Source organism: Orcinus orca, chromosome 13 (genome assembly GCF_937001465.1).
Source record: "Orcinus orca chromosome 13, mOrcOrc1.1, whole genome shotgun sequence".
In the NCBI taxonomy this organism is placed as follows: Eukaryota; Metazoa; Chordata; class Mammalia; order Artiodactyla; family Delphinidae; genus Orcinus; species Orcinus orca.
The window spans coordinates 90704644-90726777 of NC_064571.1; the positions used below are offsets into that span (position 1 = coordinate 90704644).

A 22134-nucleotide genomic window follows, 5' to 3' on the forward strand; every position below is an offset into this window, starting at 1 on the left:
CCTGCAACAGTTAATGGTTAATGGCCCTGAGCATAGCAGGGATTTCTCAGTGCTTTCTGAACAAAGAAAAGAATGTCTTCTAGGACAGAGCTGTGAGTCGCCTGCACTTCAGAAAGTCACGAAAGTCTGTCCAGACTGTCACCACTTTGAGAAAAAAACTACAAAAGCTGTATAAAGCCAGTTACATTTGTGTTCCTCCTTATTGCTATGACTGTTTCTGGAAGCCAAGCCCCAGCGTGCTGGTGTCTGGAAGCAGCGCCTCTGGGAGCTGATGAGGCCACGCGGGTGGAGCCTCATGAGATTGGTGACCTTATAGCACCCCTTCCTCCGGGTGAGGACACAGCGAGAAGACGCCATCTGAACCGGGAAGAGGGTTTGGAGTCTGCAGACGCCTTGATCTCAGACTTCGGCCTCCAGAACTGGGAGAAATGAATGTCTGTGGTTTGTAAGCCCCCAGTCTGTGGTTTCTGTTACAGCAGCCCGAACAGAATAAGACGCTCGCTCTTATCCACATTTCCAAGTAAGCACTGTTTTATCAAGAGTGAGGAAATTCTAAGTCACGTGGGTATTGCCTTTGAGTTTTAAAATAAAAACACACAAAAAAGGACACTATAGGCCAGATTCTGGAAATCCTGCTAACGTGGTACAACCACCATCACATTTATGAATGGTCCAGGGCTTTAAAGTAAACCAGCTTCCTAGTTACTATACAAAAATCTAGAATTCCTAACCTGTGGTAGACAGTCGTAGTTTATACAAAACGTGTTATATTACAAAATGATGTCTATTTGGAACCAATATGCCAACGTTCTTCTGGAAGCATGAAGGCCACATCCCATGTCTGAACTGACCCACGAGGGTGGATCTCGGCTACTGCCTCGGCCGCCGTCACCTGTCACGTTGGCCTTCTGAGGCCACCTGGCCTCGTCCGAGCCCACAGCCTGCACTGGGTCCTCAGCCGCCTCTTGCTGTGGCTGTAGGACCAGCCACAGTGCCTGCCCCGAAGAACCTTCCGCAAGTGTTTGTTGAATAAATAAACCTACCATCAGCTGTTCACCTCAGACCTCCACGTTTTTCTCACACTAGCTCTGTTGACCTGTTCCTCTGTTCCCTGGATCTAGAGTCTTTTAACTTCAGTGTAGTGCTATCTTCTAGAACATACGCTGTGCTAGTTTTATCCCAGGGTTAGCCAGTTGGGAGCTTTACAAAGTTTCTAGGGTGCGTTTTCACCAATCCCATCTCTCTTTCTGACTTAGCTGTGCTTCTGATGGGTGGCCTGTGTCCCTTTCCCCGCAACCGCAAGTCTGCAGGGCTGCCGAGTGGCCCAGTGTTCACTTGTCCACGTTGGCCATGGTGGGCAGAAAGGCCTCCTGAGGTGGGAATCCTGTGTCCACAGCCCTGTGTCAAGCAGGGTCTTGGCCACTGAGAGGAAAAGGCTTTTCTGAGTGAAATCAAGTTGGCCGTCAATGACCCCTGCATCTTTTTATCTTTCTCTTTATATATATATATATATATATATATATATATATATATATATATATATATAGTGGTGTGTATCTGTTAATCCCAAACTCCCAATTTACCCCTCCCACCCACCTTTTCCCCTTTGGTAACTGTAAGTTTGTTTTCTACGTCTGTGGGTCTGTTTCTGTTTTGTAAATAAGTTCATTTGGAACATTTTTAAGATTCCACATGTAAGTGATATCATATGATATTTGTCTTTCTCGGACTTACTTCACTTAGTAGGACCATCCCTAGTTGCTGTACAGCACAGAGAACTATATCCAATGTCCTGGGATAAACCATGGTGGAAATCCAAAGGAGAACTTGCCATTCTTGGGGAAAATGAAAGTGGTGAAGCTCTGGGGCTCTTCGACTGTAAGGAAATAGAAATGGAAACGAGATGTGGGTCTTAGCAGCGTGTGTGCTGTTGGCGCCTCCACGTGTCTGGAGGATGTGGTGACGCGGCTTACTTCACAGGGAAGGCGAGTTTCCTCAGCCACAGCTCTCCCTGAGCGGAGGCTGTGCTCCTTGTCAGATGCAACAAGTCCGACCCATCTCTGGAAACTAGCGACATGTTTTATTGGTATCACAACTATAGGATCATTATAAAATCACACAAAGTCGCAATATTGTGCAGGAGATATTCATTTCTTAAGAAAATAATTTAAATTTCAGCACTCAACAGAAGCACTGCTCAGCTGCTATACATGTACTTTCTGGCAATACTCTGACTGTCTATAAATACCGGATCCACCGAGGCCACCTTCGCTGCTATGAAGGAGTGGATGCAGTGTAGAACAGCCGTCAGATCTGGAAACTCCAGCTCCTGCAAGAAAAAATAGAATGCACTTATATATTATAAATATTAGAAAAACACATGACAGAAAATCTAACAGATTCTATGTTCTTAGAACCACAAGGAAGTTACTCAATTAAGTACAAATACACACGAACTAAGAAAGGCGGCTGTAAACATGAACACACTGGCTTTCTGGGTTTTGTGCACGGATATCCTGACGGTTGGGTTTAATTCGTGATTTTCTTGTAACTAACACAGGTCAGCGCTCAGGTCCTCTTCCGCATCCTGACTCCATCTGTGCCGGGCTTTCAGTCACCTGACCGGCAGCACCAGGTCGGGACTCCGGCCTCCACTGCAGCCTGTCAGAGCTCTCACACAGCAGGGCTCACCGTGTTCCCAGTTTAGCAGAATGAACCGTGCTACACCCTGTGTGTGTGCACGTGCGCCTGTGCACGTGTGAACGTATGTGCACACATGTGCCCCTGTACTTATGTGCCCGTGTGTGTACGCTCTGCATGCATGTGTGCCTGTGTGCGTGCGTGCACACGTGTGCTGTAAGTGTTCGTGCACGTGGATGTGTGTGTCCGCGTGCTCGGCAGGTGAGCTAGAGGCTGGGGCACATGGCCAGCAAGTTCTATCTCATGTTCTGTGAGTTTCACCCACTGAACCCTGTCACCCAGTTACTTTCCTCTGCAATTTATTTGTCCCAATGACCTCGATTTTTATAAAGTCTTTTAACATTTCATGGTGGCTGAAACACTGATTTTAAATATGATCTACAGCTTGGCATAATTATCAAATTTTAAGTGTTTTAATACCTTGATCTTTTCCTTAATTAGCGGAAACTCTCAGGAAGCCATGAGGGTCTATACTGGGCTCGTCAAACTATGAAGACTGAGGTCACCCAAACCTGAGAAAACATTTCTTCTTTTATGATCCTTACTCTCAGGAATGTTCCATCTATCACAAGGGTGACACTTTCAATGAACGTGTAAGTGTTAACGTTGCCCGGATGTCCTCAATACATCTCCTCGCGCAGAAATCACATTTCCTTAGGGCACTACCTCTATTTCCATCCTGCTGCGCAAACTGCAGACATGTGTCCAAAACTGTCTGTGAGATGACAGACAGCCGTTCCGAGCAGCGGTAGCCATCCTGGGCTTTTAGTTTTCGCTAATTGTCATCTAATGGCCCAGTGCACGAGGGGGAAATTTTAGAGTCTGTAACCGTTTAAGAGACCAGTTTCCACTCAGCTGTAGCAATTCAGACACAGACTGTACTTCAAGGGGAGCCTTAACCACTGCCCTTCCCAAAGAATTCAACATGGAAGCCGATCAAAGCTATACTTGAAAGAGATTATTGTTAAATAAATGTACGAGTCTCTAGAATAAGTGAATCGCGCTGTAATTTCCCTTATATAATTGGATGTGACAGTTAGCAGGGATAACCACACACAGAACACAATTTACCACGTGTTATTCTCCAGGGAACTCAGCTCGGGGCCCAGCCACTGAGCGTGGAGACAGGCCCACTGAGGGGATCCGATACGGGTCTCCCACCTGTGGACTCTGCGGCCCAGGCAGTGCTGTGCCAGGGCCTCTGAGCTGCAGCATTTGCTGATGGCTGTGGTGTTTGTAAATACTCCCCACGGACTGATGACAGGCTGGCAAAGTTCCTGAAACGTCACCGAGTGGCTCCCCGTGGGGTGTGATGCACACGGCCCCGGACGGAGCCGGGCCAGCACAGGAGGCGTGGAGGGAAGGCGTGGCTTCCGGTACAGCATCGGTACCCAGCCAATGCCGGTCCTCTTCCAGCTGTCTGTTAATAGAGCATCGTCAGCCTCAAAGGTCAGAAGTGAAGTAGGACACGCCGAGTAAAGTGCCAAGTTCATCTTCCAGAGGAGGAAATGGCGGTTTTAGGGGTTTAAGTAACTTCTGCGAGGTGACGAGGCGGACTAGTCACAGAACTGGCACCGAAATCCAGGGCAAACTGGTGCAATGGGCCCTCGCTGTTTCCTGACAAAACCTTCCAGAAGAAACCTAGTGCACTAGCTCTTACACCGAGCGGTCCTGAGGCATCAGCACCTCTTGGGAGCATCCTGGAAAAGCAGATTCTCAGGCCGCATCCCCCGTGGTGCCTGGTGGTCTGTGTGCCCCTCGGAGACGGAGGCTCTGCGTAGGGGATGTCGTCCTGGAGGAGCTCAGGGAGCAGGGTGGTACCTCACAGAGGCACCCGGGCCTCATCAACCCCGGAGGAGACGCGTCCAGTGGGCGCGGCTGGGGCCCCAGAGCGGGTGGAGGGGAGGGGCTGGCTGCGGCTGAGCTGCCCTGGAGGCATCCAGCAGGCATGTGGCGGGTGGAGCCGGGCAGGGAGAAGGGTTCAAGTGCAAGGTGACGCAGAAGCTGCCGCGAGTCATCCAGGAGGTCCAGAGAAGATACTCCACAGCACGGCTACACTGAACCACTGATCTTCCATATGCAGACAGAACCGCCCTGCATTGGAAGTACTGCCACCTAGGACTCGCATAGCTGGAGAGGAGAAGTCCATTCCTGGCTTCGAAGCTTCAAGGACAGGCTGACTCTCTTGGTGGAAGAAACATTCACGTACTGAGGTCTGGGGAAGTCGTTCTGGCTTGTACGTGAATTAACGTAAACTTTATGCCGACTTGAACAATCTGTTTTGTACCATATTGAACATATATTGTGATGCCAGCGCTTCTCTCCTGGGCTGGTTGTGGGGATGAGGCAGTCGTGCTTAGGAAGGACTGAGCACAGCGGCGGCTTGTAATGTAACGGGTGCGATAAAAGATCCCCCCGCCCACCGGGCCGCGGTGAAGGCCTGACGGCCCAGGAAGGCTCGGAGGGAGGGGTGGGTCCCCAGGCAGGTGTCGTAACCAAGACGACCCTTGCACAGAGACCCTCGGACACAGCAAACCTTTGACCGATGTTTTCCAAGCAAATGTCTACGGGAAGCACAACGTCCAGGAAGAAAGCCGAGAAGTGGAGTCAGAGGCCAGCAGGTGAGAAGCGGCGAGGCGGCTGGGTGATGCTGGGCTCTAACCTGGATGCAGCGGGACGCGGCTGGTGCGCCTTCCCTGTCCCCATGCGGAGGAGGGGCACCTTACTGACCGACCACGCAGGGGACCTGGGAGGGAGGAAGGAGGGAAGAAAGGCAGCGAGGAAGGGAAAAGAAGAGCAAAGAAAGGAAAGCTCTGCTCCGCTCCAGCTTCCGGGAGAACAGATTAAGGCCAATTTCAGACCCATATTTGGAAGGGGCTGCACTCGCGTGTCCCCTATTCTGTCGAGGCCCCGCTTCACTCCATTTTCAGGAGGAACCTGGCCTTGTCTCCCTCCACCATCTCTCCACAATCCGACGCCGCCACGGTTACTCGCTGAAGCCGGCAGCGGCGTGATGTACCCCTGCTCAGCCCCCGCCGTCCACGTCTGACCATCTGTGCGACTCGCGACGCCGAGGCATAGTTTCCAGTGGAGTTTATCCTCCCGGATCATCACAGAGTGAAGAACACCCGCCTCTGTTCCTCCTAAAGACAGAATTCTTCTTCATCACACAGTGCGCTGCCTTCAACGACCAGCATCCGCCTCGTGGATTCTCAGCTGGGCTCGCCGGAAACCTTCGTGTGCAGAGGTCTGTAGCCGTCGGGGATTTTCACGATAATTGGAACAATTTTTTCCTTGGAAACTGATAACAATTTTTGTGAGTGTATCTGGTAGTTCTTTCAATACTAACTTGCTCTTTCTTTCTTCATTAATTTATTCATTTAAAACATATTTACTAAGTTCTGAAGATAAAAAGCTAAAGAAAAGCTGCCCTTGGCGGCTCAGTCTAGAGGCAGAAATGAAATCATAGAGGAACGTGTAAAATACAAACAACGGGCATAGGAAAGGGGTCGGGGGTAGAAGGGCACCGTCCCTCCCTGCAGTGGACCCCGAATTCAGTCCTTGTAACTTAACTGTGATTCGCTTATAACCTATTAAGTAGATCAGTAGGCAAGTAAGTCCTTCATTTCAGAAAGCTTCTTTATGCTACACTCTTTATTTAGGAGAAAGACGTAGAAAACAGGAAAACAAATGCTTTCTTTAAAAAAGACTGCAGCCCCAAAGCTCCGGCCATTGGCCTCACTGTGGGCTCAGCCCACGTCCCGGAACCGCACAACGTTTTTGTAAATAACGGATAGAAAAAATAACCTCCCCTCTGTGCTCCCAAAGCCCAGAAATCCTCCCTCGGACGCATTTTCTCTTTACGCTCATCCCTGAGGCGACGACCGTTAAACATCCCATGAAGATTCTCAATAAACACTCAAAGGTTAACTGCTCACGACTATCACTCCCGTAACGAAAATCAATTAATAGGAATCGTTTTCTCTGAAACTCTCGGTTCACTGAGGACATCATGCCACTCTCCCTTCCACTGGCCATAGCCCTGGGTCCTATTCAGAATTCAGCGCCCGGCTCTTGGTTTAAGTCCAGCGGTAGCTACAGGTGTTCTCACGGGTTCTAGATTCCTATTGGCGTTTCCAACCTTCCCTCTGTCTCACAAGCTGTAATAAACGCAGAACCTCAGCCTGAAGCAGTTTTTTCAAACCGCCGCCCATGCTTATTAGAGGCTCTCCACGTGCACGTTTCCTGCTCCGTGTGACAACATGGAAACTACTTTTGTCCCATTTCATCCCCACTTGCAAGGCCCCGGGAGGGGCCTGAGCAAGGGGCCCCTGGTCGTTGTGCTACCTGCTGAGACCCCAGCCCCCCTCTGCCCTACTCTCTCGCACCCCACGGCCCCGGAGGGGAGGCACAGGGGGGCTGCTGGAGGTCCTGGGATCTGGGGGGAGGGTTCACGTGGACATGGGTTCAGTTTGGGTCTCCTGGGAGGTGTGAAGTGTCTCACACTCATTTCTGTGTCTAGTTAGCTTACCACACTTGCAATTTTGTATATTTTTTCATAAAGAGACACCTGCAGACTGTTTAAGCTTCAATTCTGCAAATCCTGTATCCGCCCCTATGGCCTCCACGACTTTCTAGAACTTTCTCTTTGCCTGAAAATGGAAACTGAAGCTGCCTAAACTGAGGGCCAAAAAGAAACCGAGTCTGCTTCAGTACACACGTCCCAAAGTTTACGTCACCTGTTTCAGACTGTCTGGTTTAGACCATCCAATGCCTCTACCCCCTTTACCAACACAGATAACCAAGAGTTGACTAAACATCAAAAAATAAATACTTTTAAATCGAATGAAACAGGAGTCCCTGTGAAAAGGGACAGGGACGTGACCGTGCCCTGGGACATCAGGTGCTCTGACAAAGTCCCTGGAACCCGTGAGCACAGGAACCCAAGGTGCACTGCGGGGCTAGCTTCCTAAGTGGCCCCCCGGCTCACACGGATGGCATAGGACCTGAGCCTGGAAGGGGTCCTGGGGCTCCTCCCGGCCGCAGTCCCTAGGGTGAAGGGCCAATCAATGCGTCAGCAGAGGAGGTCTGCTGTGTTAGCCGCATCCATGCAGATCAAGTACCAAACACACGGTACAATCGCTTCCAGCCTCCCTCCCTCTCCCCGCTCTCCTCGGACCCCCCTCTGCTGGTGGCAATGTCCACTGGACTCCGCTCAGGGTGACGTGACTGAGAGTGGCCACGTCTCCATCACAGCCCAGGGACCCGTGTTCCTGCCAGCATCACTGTCGCATTGGCTGCCCTGTTGTTCACCTCCAGACCCAAAAGCCTTGACAGTGGTTACGGTCTGATTTGATTTCATCCACTCCCTAAACAGAATAATGTCAAGCGTTTCTGCACAATCTCAGTTTTACTTAAAAAGTAGATGTGGTTAAAAAAAAAAAGTAGATGTGGTGCACTATCTCATTAACCTCAGTGAAGAGGTGTTAAAAATTGACACAGTATTCGGATATAACAATGTCACAGGAGCTGTGTCCCTCTGATGGATTTCATCAAAAAGTGCGTGCAAAGTGCTGACAGTCAGTTTCCAAACAATATGTGTTTGTAGGTTTTGCATTTTTGTTTTCTCTTTCTTTTGGTTTTGTGTATGGAACTTATCCTTCAGTTTGTCTTTAGTTTATATTAAAACTGGGTTGTTGACAACACAGTTATACATAAAGTAAGGAAAACATCAACAGTTGCTCATAGTAAAACGATAGTTCAATGCAATGACTTTGTAAGTTATGTCAAGATCCTCTGAATTAACAGAGCAGTTTGCTCCTGGTACCACAGACAATCCATCACTTAAGGCGGTTCGTAAAACTCTTCCTTTAAGGACCGACTTCCCCTGTATTTTTAAATATTGTTTTCTGCTAATACTGACTAAGCAAGTTGTGACTTTCAGTGGAACCAAATAATGTTTCGATGATTTTACAGTTTTAGGACATTAAAGCCTCTAACAGGAGACATACTACGGGCTCTCGTGACATCCTTGCTGATCTCTGAGGAGGGTTCCCACTCCGATTCTGATTATTTTCCCTCCACCCTCGGACGCTTGGTTACTCGGGCGAGGCTGGGCTCAGGTGGGTGAGCTCCTACCTTCATCTCGATCTGCTTGGTGTCCGGATTCTGAAACAGCAGCTTCACCCGAGCTTTCCCATCATCTGAAGATCCTTTCAGCTGAGAGAATTTAAACCTCCAGAGCACATTCTGTAAAGGAAGGCAATTATCTAGTGGTTTAGACAAGAGCTCACTTCTTTCATTAACATCTGTCAATATGTTAAATAATCTATTTAAATAAATGCAGACATTTTCTCCGTTATCTTATGTACACTGAGCACGTGGTGACTTAGAATCTCCACCTTCTCTTTCCGAGTATAAGAGACTGACCCCCTCAAACCACCAGACTTCCTGGGGGTCCCTCCCGTCAAGGAGGCTGTCCTGGTGCCCGAGCGCCCAGACCCCTGTGGTCTCCTCTTCAATCCATGCTACCCGCACCGCCTTGCTCCTGGGTTTTCCTTAACGTTTAAAAGCATCATAAGCGCTTTGCTCCCTTTTCTTCTTGTAAAGCTTAAAAGAATCCACTGCAAGGGCCAGGTCTGGCTACACAGAGTACATGAGACGCGGTCAGCAGTGCAGAGAAAATGAAAACCTTTCTCCCGCCCCCTCCTCAGGCTAAGTTCCAATCACTCAATGTTGGTTTCTCCTGAGCCAAGCTGAAAAACGTAGGTGCTATTACCTCTTAATACTAGTGCAACAATTGCTTCATGTTTGCTAAGGTACTTTAGAGATGATGTGTGCTCTATAAACACTTACTCTTCAATTAAAAAAGAAAGGCTGCGGCAAATAAAGACTTGGCTGCCTTTTATAAAAGATAGCCTTTAATTATAGACTCGTTATGGTAATAAATCTTTATCTTCCCAGAAAGAATCCCAAGAGAGGACAGCATTATTTTTTAGCAAGCTATAAGTTTGTATTAAAAGCATTTATTTTGAAATAATGAACATACGTTTCTCTAAGTATCACAAAAGGCCAAGAGGCTGGGACGTGGGCAGAGTTTCAGAGGCGCTGTCATCCCATCGGCCCCTCGGCCCGTGTGTTCATACTCGCACTGGCCTCGAGGCTCCTGGCACATGTTTCTTTTATATTGAATCTTGCAGCGGAACAGAGGCTCTGCAGCTCGCGGTCAAGTGTCACCATGTATGTTCCTTCTCGATGCCGAGGAGTTGGAACCCCGTGGGGTCTCGGGGAACAGTGACTCCAGTGCTTGCACTTTCACGCTAAGTCCCCACTTGGGCACCAGGGCCCTCTCAGGTCAGAGTCACTGGACCCACCCAGGATGAAGCCGCTAGAAGCCGCTTCCGTCAGCACTGCGGTAGCAGAGGCTGCAGGAGGGCTGCTGGCCCACGAGATAAGCCAGAGGACAAACCACAGCAACAGCACAGACCAGCCAGGAGGGCCCGGCACCGGCGATGAGACCGGCGGCGGCGGCGGGGAGCGCTCTCAGGCCGCCTGCGACGCCCCCTCCCGGGCAGCTCCCATCTCCCAGGGCGTCGCCCCGGTTTGCCCTTGGAGGGCAGGGAAAGACGGCTGTGATTTCAGCCTCAAGGATTTTGTGGAAACAGCCCAAATCTCACCTGCCTTTAAAACTACCCACCCTCCAGCTGTCCTGCCAGGAACCTGTGATCACAAGGGCGTGTATCCGGAGGAGCCGGAGGCATCTGATAGCATATAATGGTTTGCGAAATTCCTCACCAAATAAGCGAGACCGGGACTGCTCTGAGAACATCACCTGGTGTTCAAATTTGCTTATGAAGAAGAACAGCTCAGTGGTCGTAAGATTCTAGGAATAACCTACCCAACCATCATTTACATGGTATCATAAGCGGCTGTCAAAAAAAAAAAAAGGCAAGATGAGCAACAGGACTTAGAAACAGGGCAGCAAGTGCGGGGAAACAGCTAAAATTGTGGACGGAGGGGGCCATGGGGCGTGAGAGTGACAAGGGGCAGTTCAGAGGACTGCTTTTCCATGACACATCTGTTGGTACTAATAAGCCTTTTAACACTTTGTACACGTATAATTTCGATTAAGGTAAAAATTAATAATATTCATTCTAATCATGAGAAAACCACCAGGCAAATCCCAACAGAGGGGCAAATTTTACAAAATACTGAACACCTGACCACTGCTCTTCAGAACTGTCAAGCTCATCAGATACCAGGAAGTGTGAGAAACTGTCACAGTCAAGAGACATGGCAACTAAACGTTATACGGTATCCTGGATGCGATGTGGGAAGAGAAGGGGGCGTGAGGTAGAAACTAAGGAAATCTGAATAAAGTGTCGACTTCATTCATGATAATTTATCAATATTGGTCCACTAATAGTTACAAATGTACCATACTAATGTAACTTGTTAATAATAAAGGAAACTACGGGCAGGATATATTGGGAAAAAAATAGTATAGACAAAAAGTGCAGCAATCCCTGTGAAAGCCCTGCTTGTCGTTTGAAGAATCCACAGTGGTCCTTACGATGAAGTCCTTTAGCTGCATCATCGTTAGCTGTTTGGTACGTTATTTTTACACTGAAACTGTCCTGCAAGGTGATATGAAGGAAATGCAGCTTGTGAAACGTACATACACAGCTCCTTTGCTTAAAATCATGCTCTCATGTCACGTGGTGGCCCATCTGGGGTGAGGTAAGATGTCCTAAATGTGGGAGCTGGAGGACAGCCTTCGGGGGCGGCCCCCTTCCCTTCCCGCAATCAGGAATCTTCAAGTCACTAATGGTGGCCTCTCGGAACTCTTTCTCAACTTCTAAGTACCTATAAACGGTAATTTTTATTTAAAAAAAGAATTTTCCATTGCCATTATGGATGACATTTCTGCACATTTTATCTACAAGTGGTTCCAGGTAACAGTCTAACTTGAGGACTCTGAGCTTTGCTGTGCGACTGGACTTTCCAGGCCAGAACCTGACACGCTGTCCACTCACAGCTCAGAGATGCCGCCTTGACTGACCGCTAAGCCCAGCAATGTCCTGGCTGGTTCAGCAGCCTCGGGATGTGTTTGGAGGGGCCCTGGGTCTCCCTGCCAGCCATCTGAAGGCTGGAGGGAACCCTGATCTCTAGAACTCAATCTTGGAAGACAGAAAATGTCTTTCCAGCATTTCAGTAATTAAAGAACAGTTTTACAGTTAAGCGAGTGTTACAGGAAACATGCTAACGTTTATGTTTTATTTTTATGACTCTGCAGGGGGTTAATGATGATAACCTTCCTCTGTAGCAAATCTGAATTATTTTAATTATTATTACACACTGATAGTGGATAATTGACATAAATTGATAATAAACTGATAATTATAAAAACATTCAACAAATAACCCAACTAGCGGTTCCAGAGACTTTACGAGAAAAGGATGAGGCACTAGAGCAGAGTCACCGGTTGGCATTTTCCTGGGCAGTCCTGTGGAATCCCTCTTCACTCCTCCAGTCAGGCCCAAGCCAACTCTTCATTTCCCCTCCTATGGGAAAGTCAACTCCCGGTTTTTTCCCCAAAACTATTCTTTCTGTTCCTCCACCTCGGTCTCAGCTCAGCCCTGCAGCATCAACAAGTTTCAGCCTAACAAGCGGGTGACGTAGGGGCTGAGGCCCATGACGAGGACCACCCCCCACTCCCCGATACAGAGATGTCAGTTTTCTGCTGTGCACGGGGACCATCAGAAGGTAACAAGAAAATGTGGATGCACGTTGACATTTAGAGGCAAGGCGAACGCCCCAAGTAATAAGTAAACATGGAAAGAAATTCCCTTTGTTTCCAGGTCCCAAACATTTGATGCCGTGCACACGGGCAGCAGCAGAGTCCGCGGCCCGTGGAGGACACGCAGCCTGGAGGAGGGGCTGGTCCGTGGCCCCGTCCACGTGTGGTCTGAGGTCCACACGCAGTTTTCTAAGTCTTGTTACGTCCTCTCCCACTTCTGCTTAATTACAGCGCAGATGGGGCATTGGTTGGCCCTAAACCAGAGGGATCAATACAAAATAGGTCAGTTTGGAAATGGGCAGAGATGTACGTCATTTCTATCACGGAAGTGCGGGGGCCACCAAAGATGGAGTTCTGGTTTATTCTGGCTTAATATTTTAAAAATAGTTTGGAAATTTAAAAATATTAGATAATGATCTTCTTACTTACTTTGTAAGTGCAGAAAAAATTTCCAGGTCAAACGTATTTCTTCTCCCCTGTGATTTCAGATCTTCTCAGCTTAACTCATCTTTATCAATGTTGAAAAGGAGAATTGATGGTGAATGAACTCATGCTTGGAAATAACTGCTCAGCTCTCCTCTGCCAGGCACAGGGGTGGGGAGTTAAGAAATATGACCTCATGCGTGCTTCTGAGGTGAGTGCCGAGCAGACGCCCAGCATCAAAATTTGGGCTGTTACCGAATTCTAGGGGCTTTTTTAAAGCATTTGGTTAGTAAGTAGCACTGCTACATTGTGTATTTAGCTTTACCCACACATCATACACAAACGGTGTAATGTGGTATAGGAGTGCTAATTATCTTGTGAAAATAGGCGTGATAAATCCCAATCTAAATATTTTGGGGCCCCCAAATTTTTCCATGATGACTTACATAAAGGGCATATGGAGAATACCTCATTTTCATAATGTTCATAATTATTTCATATTCAGTAATTATTTAATTATTTTCATAATTATTTCATATCAATCTAGAAATACTGAAATCCTATTAGTACTGGACTTGCAAATGTCATCCTACATTAAAGGACTGAAGACACATCAAATGAAGTAAAAGTATAAATATTTTATATATTTACAACCCACTGGTGTACTCTTCACTGTTAGGTTGAGAAAGCTTTGCTTTTCAAAACTAATTCAAATATTGTAAGTTCTGAAAATAAAATTTCAAAAGGAATCCATGAAACAAGCCTCCGGAATAACCTTGTTTTTTCCTTTGTCAGTTTTTGGTTTCATTTTCCATTACTGTCTACTGTTTACTGTGTAAATAAATGTATAAGTATTAGGCCAGAACTTCTTGAAATAAAGAAGTAATCACAAGAAAAACGTGGAGTCAAGAGTTCACCTTCAAAGGGGAACAGGTCAGGAGAGGGCTCTGGAGTCTGAACCAGAGGGTCGGATGAGCAAAAAGAGGGCTTAGTTGGAACTTTATGAAAACGTGACTGAACAAGAGTGGACCGGACGCGAGTGGGAGAGGGCTCCGCTGAGCGCGGCAGGGACGCAGAGCCTGCGGTGCCCGGAACCTGCGGCGGGCGAGCTCCAGGCGGGGCTCAGCCCTGACGTGCTGGCAGGGAACAGCCGCAGCTGCCCACGCCTCCCGCAAGCCCAGCGGCTGCAGAAGCCGCTCGCTCTCCACCAGGGGGGTCGCGGGCAGCCCCGCGTGTTGGGCAGAGCGAGGCAGGCAGGGCCACCCATAAATACTATTTCAACTAGGAGAGCTTCGTTGAGTTACGCGGTTCGGTTACCGGGACATTTAACACGGCAGCCCGGCCGTGCACAGCGGTAAGAACACAGTGTGCCTGTTTCAAGTCTTATTCGATTAGCGTGAGGGCGAAGTGGGGAAACGTGCGGGGTTCAGGGCTGGGAAGAGTCTCCCAAGGGCCCCGGGCCTGCACCTGCCTGCCCGCCGCCGGGAAACAGCGGGCCACGCACAGGGCGACGCCCTAAAGACAGAAAGACCCGCGGCCGCCAGGGAGGCAGGGAAGCTCAGTGGGCAGGTAGGAGAGAGGGTGCGGGCATCGCAGGCCACCCACGGGCTCCCCAGACCCCCCCCAGCGGCTCCGGGGGAGCCCCTCCGACGCGGCCAGACCTAACCCGGCTGCACAGGCTGCAGGCCTGAGGGACAGGGGGCCTTTAGGGAAGCGGCTTCCCGTCCTCGGCGCCGTGCCAGCGGGCTCTTCTGCGGGCGCCTTGGGAACATCAGCGTCTGGGCCTCGGGGTCCCCGGTAGGGAGAGTGCCAGGCACTCGCTCCCGACCTCTCACAATCACTCACACCCCTCCCCGGCCTGGCCTGGCCCCGGGGGGTGGGTGCGGTGTGGCCCCGACAGAGTGAGGCCGCACAGCGGGGACCCCGCGGGAGACACGGTGACCCCGGCCAGCTCACTGGGCGCCGGGTATTATGCCAACCGTGACCAAAGTACCAGACCTGCCGGCTGGGAACAACCTGCGCACGGAAAAGCTGACAAGGAGTGGAGGCTTTGCTCCTGGACTGAGCAGGCGGGCCTGCACAGAGCCCGGAGCAGCCGGGGAATGGGTACTGGCTTCAGAAACGCACCCTGAAGGTGAACTCTGGAAAGTCTCGGTTTAGATGTCCTGACACACAGGATTCCTTGAACCACAAAGCAAGAAACAGACGTTATAAATCAGAGTTGCTGGTTAACAACTGTGTTCAGGGCTTCTCCCTTCTCTGGGGGAGGTGCTTCGTCACTTCCCTGTCTCCGAGGACACGTGGAAGGAGGTCGTGCATGTCTGGCTAAAGGCCAAACAGCATGAACAGCGAGTCATGGAGCCCGAGCTGGTGGGAACCGCGGGTGGACCAGGTACGTGGGAGGATGCCCGCACGGGGTCGGGAGCCTTGGTCTCCTCTGTGACCTTGATGTCGGATGGCAGACAGGAGAGCCTTCTCAACTCCAGTTTTATGCAAGCAGACCTCTCGTCATTATAAACGGTCTGTGGACCCCTACTGGGGAAACATCTAACCATCTTCCTGGGAGGAAGGAAAGTGACAAGAGCACAGTGGGTTTCCGGCCCAGAATTCTGTGACGGGTGTGGACTCCTGCCCAGAACGGGGTTCCCTGCTCGCTCTGCGGGGCTGCCCCGCGCATTGCGGATGTCTGACCTCATCGCTCTCCCCTCCCCACTAGATGCTGGTAGCAACTCCCTTCCAAGCCGACATTTCCGTGTCCCTGGCAGGTCTCACTCCTCTTCCCATCACACCGGTGCTCTCCCCTCACCTCTGCTCCTAATTAGCAGACAGTGGATTTTTAAAAATATCGAAGGACAAAATACTGGCTTCATGTTTGCAACAATATTCTCAGCACTTGTGTGGTTGGGTGAACACCCAGGCCCCTTCGAGATGCTGATGGGAGTGGGTCTCATTTCCCATCCCTCACGCTGGTTGTTCAATGTCCAGTGAAACTGAAATCCTGTCACGGCTCACAGGTGTGGAATCAGCACCTGGTCAGCCCCACCAGGTGTGGGGCGTCGACCCCCCAACCAAGGTGTCGACCCCCCAACCTAACAACCCAGGTGTTAGGTCCGGTAGGGGTAAGGGGTCTCCCCAAAGGGCTCAGTCGGTGCGGAGGGTCCTCCCCCTGAGCGGGAGAGCCCTGCTGACCTCCCCCTCCCCACTCCAGACCCCTGGGCACCTTCCCACAGGCACCACGTGGTGTGGTGTCAGCCCTGCCCGGCTCTGGGGCTTGTGAGATCCTGGGACCCTGAGCTTTCAGAGAGAAGGTCCACCACGAAGGATAACTTGCACAGGACACGAGACTGTCGGGGCTGGTGATGGCTGAGACGCACACAGGTGTTAATGGCCCTGAAATGTAACAAAACGCACCGCTGATGGGCGCCGACCCCCAGATGCTTGGCCCTTACCTTTGTCTTGCTGTCAAAGCAGGTGAATCCCAGAGCGAAGTCCACCGTGAAGCACAGAGCGTCTCCTTGCCAGCTGCACATGTACGTTTTGGACTAGAACAAAGTATTAACTGTGAGCAAACATTCTTCAATGATGAGGTTTAACATTAATCGGGTAGTTACAATACTTCCCCCCGTCAAAACCTATTTTTTTAAAGGTGTTAACGTGTCAACCACCTGGAGGGAACCTGGAGGCCCGCGGTCACACGAAACCTGGGACACGGCTCACACGGGCAGCGTCCCTAGCTTTTGGTCTGTCAGCAAATTGTAGAAGTTGGACCACCTGCATGGGCGTCACTCTAACTAGAAATAAACCAGCAGAGGACACAGAGTTCCATTCGCTGAAGCCTCTTTGAAACACATCCCAGATCAGTAAATCCCTGTTGGGACTCATTCCAGAAGGACCATCCCTGTTGCACAAATGGGGGGTATTGTTTTGCTCCTACAAATTGCCTCGGGACAGGTCAGGCTGGAAGTGTGTCCAGGAGAACCTAGACCCGGCTGTTCTTGGGAAACCGTCCGAGAGGAGTTTGTTGTAAAACGAGAACAAAGGACAGAAAAAACGGCAGCAGCGACGTCACCAAAACCCAAACCAAGGACCGAGGACCCCTCACAGGTGGCAGATTGCTGTGAGGGGCCAGCATCCCACCCTCTGGGGCTGGTTCAGGTAGGGCGGCCTCAGCTGTCGCGTGAACTTCTGTGGGCCCAAACCAAACTCCACGGGCCACCTGGTTTCCAGGGACCAGCGCTGTGAGGACGCGGGCACACGCAGGCACATACACACATGTGCACACACAAGCACACGCACGTGCACACAGGCCGCAGGCGCACGTCCACACTTCCAGCCACGTTGGGCAAAAGCACAGAAACGCACAGGCCTGTGCTCTACTGTCTGGGCACCGCTCTTAACATGAGGTGTGACTGCAGGAAGGTGAACCCTGAGGTCCCGGGAGCACAGTAGTTACAACCCTGAGGTTAACCTGCAGGTAAAACGCTCCACTCAGCGGGGAACCTCACCATCCGTCTGGACAGGAAGACGTGGCAGTGCCCTGTTCCCTGAACCCGCAGGCTTGTGACTTGCTGGCTCTGGGGAGTGTCAGTCACTGTGTCTTTTCAGCCCTGCCCTGGGTCTCCTCTGTGGGGACTCCGATGACATGGGGGCTTCATCCCCCGTCCGCCCCTTTACTCCCTGAGCCTTGCCTCCAGCGGTCCTGCTTTTCGCCCTGAAGCTTCCCTGTGTCTGCTCTGTAACTCACCGCCTTGATCGCTTTGCTGAGACTTTCCAGTCTCCATCTGTTTCAACGTGTTGGCTCTTGTTTTGGAAGTGCGGTTATCGGGGCTGCTGGAAAGCACCTGTGGACGCTTCTGACCTCCTATGGGCTTCACGTTGGCTTCTGTGGTCGTCTCCGTTCATTCCAGATCTTCCAGGTTCTTGGCAGGAGCAGTGACTGTCGATCGACACCTGACTGGTTTTGAATTTCGAGACGCTTAATCTGTTCTAAACCCTCTGTTCCGCCCGACTTTCTCTGACGCATCTTCCTCAGGGGAGGGAGCCGCCCTGTAGCCGGGTGCCCCGCTTGGCCTCTGGAGACGCAGGGCTCCCTTTCCTGCCGGGCAGCGATGGGCATCGGCCACGTGGTCCCCACGGACAGCCTGGGGGCGTTCCTGACTCGGCCCCCCAACAGCACTGGCAGGGCTGGGGGCCTCGTCCAGCCTGGCGCATGGGGTCAGGTAAGCATGAGGTCACCCTGGAGGAGGGAGGCCCCGACCCAACCTGACCGGGGTCCTCGCAGGACGGCGGCGGCAGAGCAAGTGACGGGGGCCACGCAGCAGCGCCGAGCCGTGCGCGTCCCCGTGAAGACGAGAGCTCACGTGACGTCAGCTCTGCACGCTCACGTGACTTCAACGCTGCACGCTCACGTGACGTCAGCGCTGCACGCCGTCCGGGACGCGAGGACTGATGCTCCAGCAACCCGGCTCCTCTCCCACGGGCACACGTAGCGGGAAGCGGGCAGGAGTAGTCACGACCTTCAACGGTGGGACCCAGGTTTCTGTTCATGAAGGTGGATCAGAACACGCCACCGCCCTGAGGGGAGGCGCGGAGGGAGAAGCTAGAGGCGGCTTTGATTTCCCCGGAGCTGCCGCTTGAGGCTCCGCGTTGGGCAGGGACCCGGTGCTGGTGTCACGTGAGAACTGCGTCTCGGGAGCCCCGGGAGGACCGTGTTCTGAACCGCTTCTGGGGCGAGTGTCCATCGCCTTGTGTGTCCTGCACTTGGGCTCGGAGCGGGAAGGCCGGGGGCACGTCCCCTTCACTCCCGCCCCCGTGAGCTCAGCCCTCTTCTGACGTGAGGATCTGTTACCAGGGACACTCTCCGAAGACCGTGCTTTTCTGAGAAACGTGATCTGTCTGCAGACCCCGGGCCGGGCAGGTGTGCGTCCTGCCGCGCGTTCCCTCCGAGCGGGGCTCCCACGCCGGCAGGGCATCCAGGGAGGGCGCTTCGGGCGGGTCAGTGGGTGGCTGAACAGCGCAGGGGGTTCAGGAATCAGGGGCCGCCCCGTAAGACAGGCAGGTAGTCCGTGCGGGTGGGCTGCTTGCACTTCGTCCCCTAAACAAAGGGGTGACGGTGGCCCCAGCATGCTCGGGTTTTGTGAATATCAGGTGATCAGTACCTGTGTAGCTCATAGCCGTGCTTGGTACGTGTGAGCACCAGACGGGTGAGCAAAGGCTTCTGTGGGTGCTCGTCGGTCAAATTCTAAGCTAGGTGAACAGACCGTAACGCAGTGCTCGCTAGGGAGAAGCTGCGGGTGAGCTCTCCACCCCCGGCAGGGGCCACGCCTTCTGCAAGTTCTACTTCAGGAGACGTTTCCTCCTGTCACAGCACTTCGGGGGTGCGTTTTCCATGTCCTTATGTAATGCCTTTGGGGAAAGTTAAAACTAAGGAATACTTGAGGCAGGAAGATGGGTAACTATTTTTTATTTTTATTTTTGCACTGGTCTCTCACTGTTGTGGCCTCTCCCGCTGCAGAGCACAGGCTCCGGTCGTGCAGGCTCAGCGGCCGTGGCTCACAGGCCCAGTCGCTCTGCGGCATGTGGGATCTTCCCGGACCAGGGCATGAACCCGCATCCCCTGCATTGGCAGGCGGATTCCCAACCACTGCGCCACCAGGGAAGCCCGATGGGTAACTTACTGAAGAGGACATTTCCTTTTTAAAGAGTCTCTCTCCCCGTATAAGTCTCTGCACCCTTTGGGGAAGTGAGGCTGGGAAGTTGAGGTCATCCAGGTAAGTGGGGAGCAGAATCCTCGGTGAGCAGGTGCTGTGCTGGCCCAAGACACAGTGACCTGCTGTGTGTGGCGTCCGTCCCTCTGGAGCCTGGGCCGTTAATCTGAAAGGAGCCTGGGCCAGACCCACCTGCTGAGCTTGGCGAGTCTCCAGGGAGGCTGGAGCTCACCTGGGGATGGGGAAGGTGGCCTCAGCCTCTTTGGGAGCACGTTCGACCACGAGAATGCTGGCGCTGCTGAGTGCCATTGTGGAGTCTTCCCTGTAGTCTACTGGTGCCAGGTCCCAGCTCCAGCCACCAGCCAGTTGGCACCAGTCCTGGGACCCTCCAGGCTGAGCAGCCAATCCTGTGGGGACCCAGGCCCACCCACCAGAAAGCCAGCACCAGCACTGGGTCCCGCCAAGGGATCTGGTGCCACAAACAGGCCTGGACCAGCCCTGGGCACCTCCAGGCCCTACACCTATTACATCGGGACACAGGCCCACCATCAGCCTCCAGCAACCTCTGCACAAGGCAGGGCGTGGCAGCCAACAGGGCCAGGGACCAGCCCAGCCTGTGACCATGCCCAGGCAGTCAGCCAAACACCCCTCACGCGGAGGTACCACTAGAGCATACAGCTCTGATGACCAGAGGGGAGTGTGCTGCTAGAACCCTCAGGACGTCTCCTACATAAGGCCACGTCTCCAAGACTGGGAAAAGTAACTGACCCACCTGATACACACAAGTAAACACAGAGAAGTAGGGACAGTGAGGCAGCAAAGGAAGATGTTCCAAAGAAGGAATAAGATAAACCCAAGAAGAAGAACTAAGCAAAGTGGAGCTAAGCGATCTACCTGATGAAGAGTTCAAGGTAATGATCACAAAGATGCTGAAAGAACTCGGGAGGAGAACGAACATAGTGAGGAGTTTAACAAAGAGTTAGAAAATATATACAGAAGAACCAAACAGAGCTGCAGAATACTAAAGCAAACAGAAAACACACTAGAAGGAATCAGCAGTAGACTAAAGGATACAGAGGAACACATCAGTGAACTGCAAGACGGAACAGTGGAAATCACCCGAGCTGAACAGAAAAAAGAACCTTAAAAAATGAGGACAGTTTAAGACAACATCTGGGACAGCCTCAAGCATATTAACATTCAGATGATAAGGGTCTCAGGGGAGAAGAGAGAGAGAAAAGGGCTCAGAACGTAACTGGAGAAATAACAGCTGAAAACTTCCCTAACCTGGGAAGGGAAACAGGCATCCCAAGTCCAGGAAGCACAGAGTCTCAAACAGGATCAACCCAAAGAGGACCACGCCAAACACACTGTAATTAAAATGGCAAAAATTAAAGTTAGGGAGTATTAAGAGCAGTGAGAGAAAAGCAACAAATAACATAGAAGAGAACCCCCAGAAACTCCGCAGGCCAGAAGGGAGTGGCAGGACATATTTAAAATGACGAAAGGGAAACACCTACGACCAAGAACATTCTATCCAGCAAGGCACTCGTTCAGCTTTGATGGAGAAATCAAAAGCTTTACAGACAAGCAAAAACTAAAAGGGTTCAGCACCACCAAACCACTTAACAAGACATGTTAAAGGGATTTCACTAAGTGGAGAAGAAAAGACCACAACCAGAAACATGAAAATTATGAAAGGAAAACTCTCCCTGGTAAAGGCCAGCATACAGTAAAGATAGTAGATCAACTATTATAAAGCCAGTAGGAAGATTTTTAAAAGGTAGTAAAAGCATCTATATCAACAGTAGGTACTTAAGGGATACACGAAACAAAAGAATGTAAAATACGACGTCAAAAACCTTAAACATAGCAGGAGGGAGTGAAAGTGCAGGTGGATAGAATGCATTCAACTTAAGAGATCATCAGTTTAAAATAACACACGCACAAAACCACACACTCACACACACACACGCACTCACAGACACACTCAACACACACTACACAATACACACACAGACACACACACAACACACTACACAACACACACGCACTCACACACACACAGACACACACTCTCACAATGCACACTACACAACACACACATATGCACACAGACACACACACAAACACATTCTCACAACACACACAACACACACAGTCTCTCACACGACACACATACTACACAACACGCACTGACAACACATTCATACACACACACACACTCTCACATACTCTCACACACAGACACACTCACACACAGACACACAGACACACAGACACACACACACACACACACACATATATATGTTGATATATACATAAACTTCATGGTAACCAAAACCCAAAATCTTCAGAAACACACACAAAAAAGAGAAGGGAATCAAAACATAACACTAAAGACAAGTCATCATACCACAAACGAAGAGCAAAAGGAGAAAGGGACAAAAGAGAACTACAAAACAACCAGAAAAATAATTAACAAACGGTCAATAAGTACATACC

General features: G+C 50.9%; 1 protein-coding gene across 1 annotated transcript in view; it reads right to left on the minus strand.

Moving 5' to 3' along the window:
• Nucleotides 1–2069: 2069 nt before the first annotated feature.
• Nucleotides 2070–22134, minus strand: part of SNTG2 (syntrophin gamma 2) — a 200766-nt gene continuing 180701 nt past the window's right edge. Inside the window, exons 15-17 of the mRNA XM_049695901.1 lie at nucleotides 16372–16464; nucleotides 8839–8949; nucleotides 2070–2329 (exon numbers count right to left, since the gene is read on the minus strand). Of these exons, the coding sequence (XP_049551858.1) occupies nucleotides 2198–2329; nucleotides 8839–8949; nucleotides 16372–16464 (336 nt within the window). The 3' untranslated portion in view covers nucleotides 2070–2197. The remainder of the gene's footprint in view (nucleotides 2330–8838; nucleotides 8950–16371; nucleotides 16465–22134) is intronic.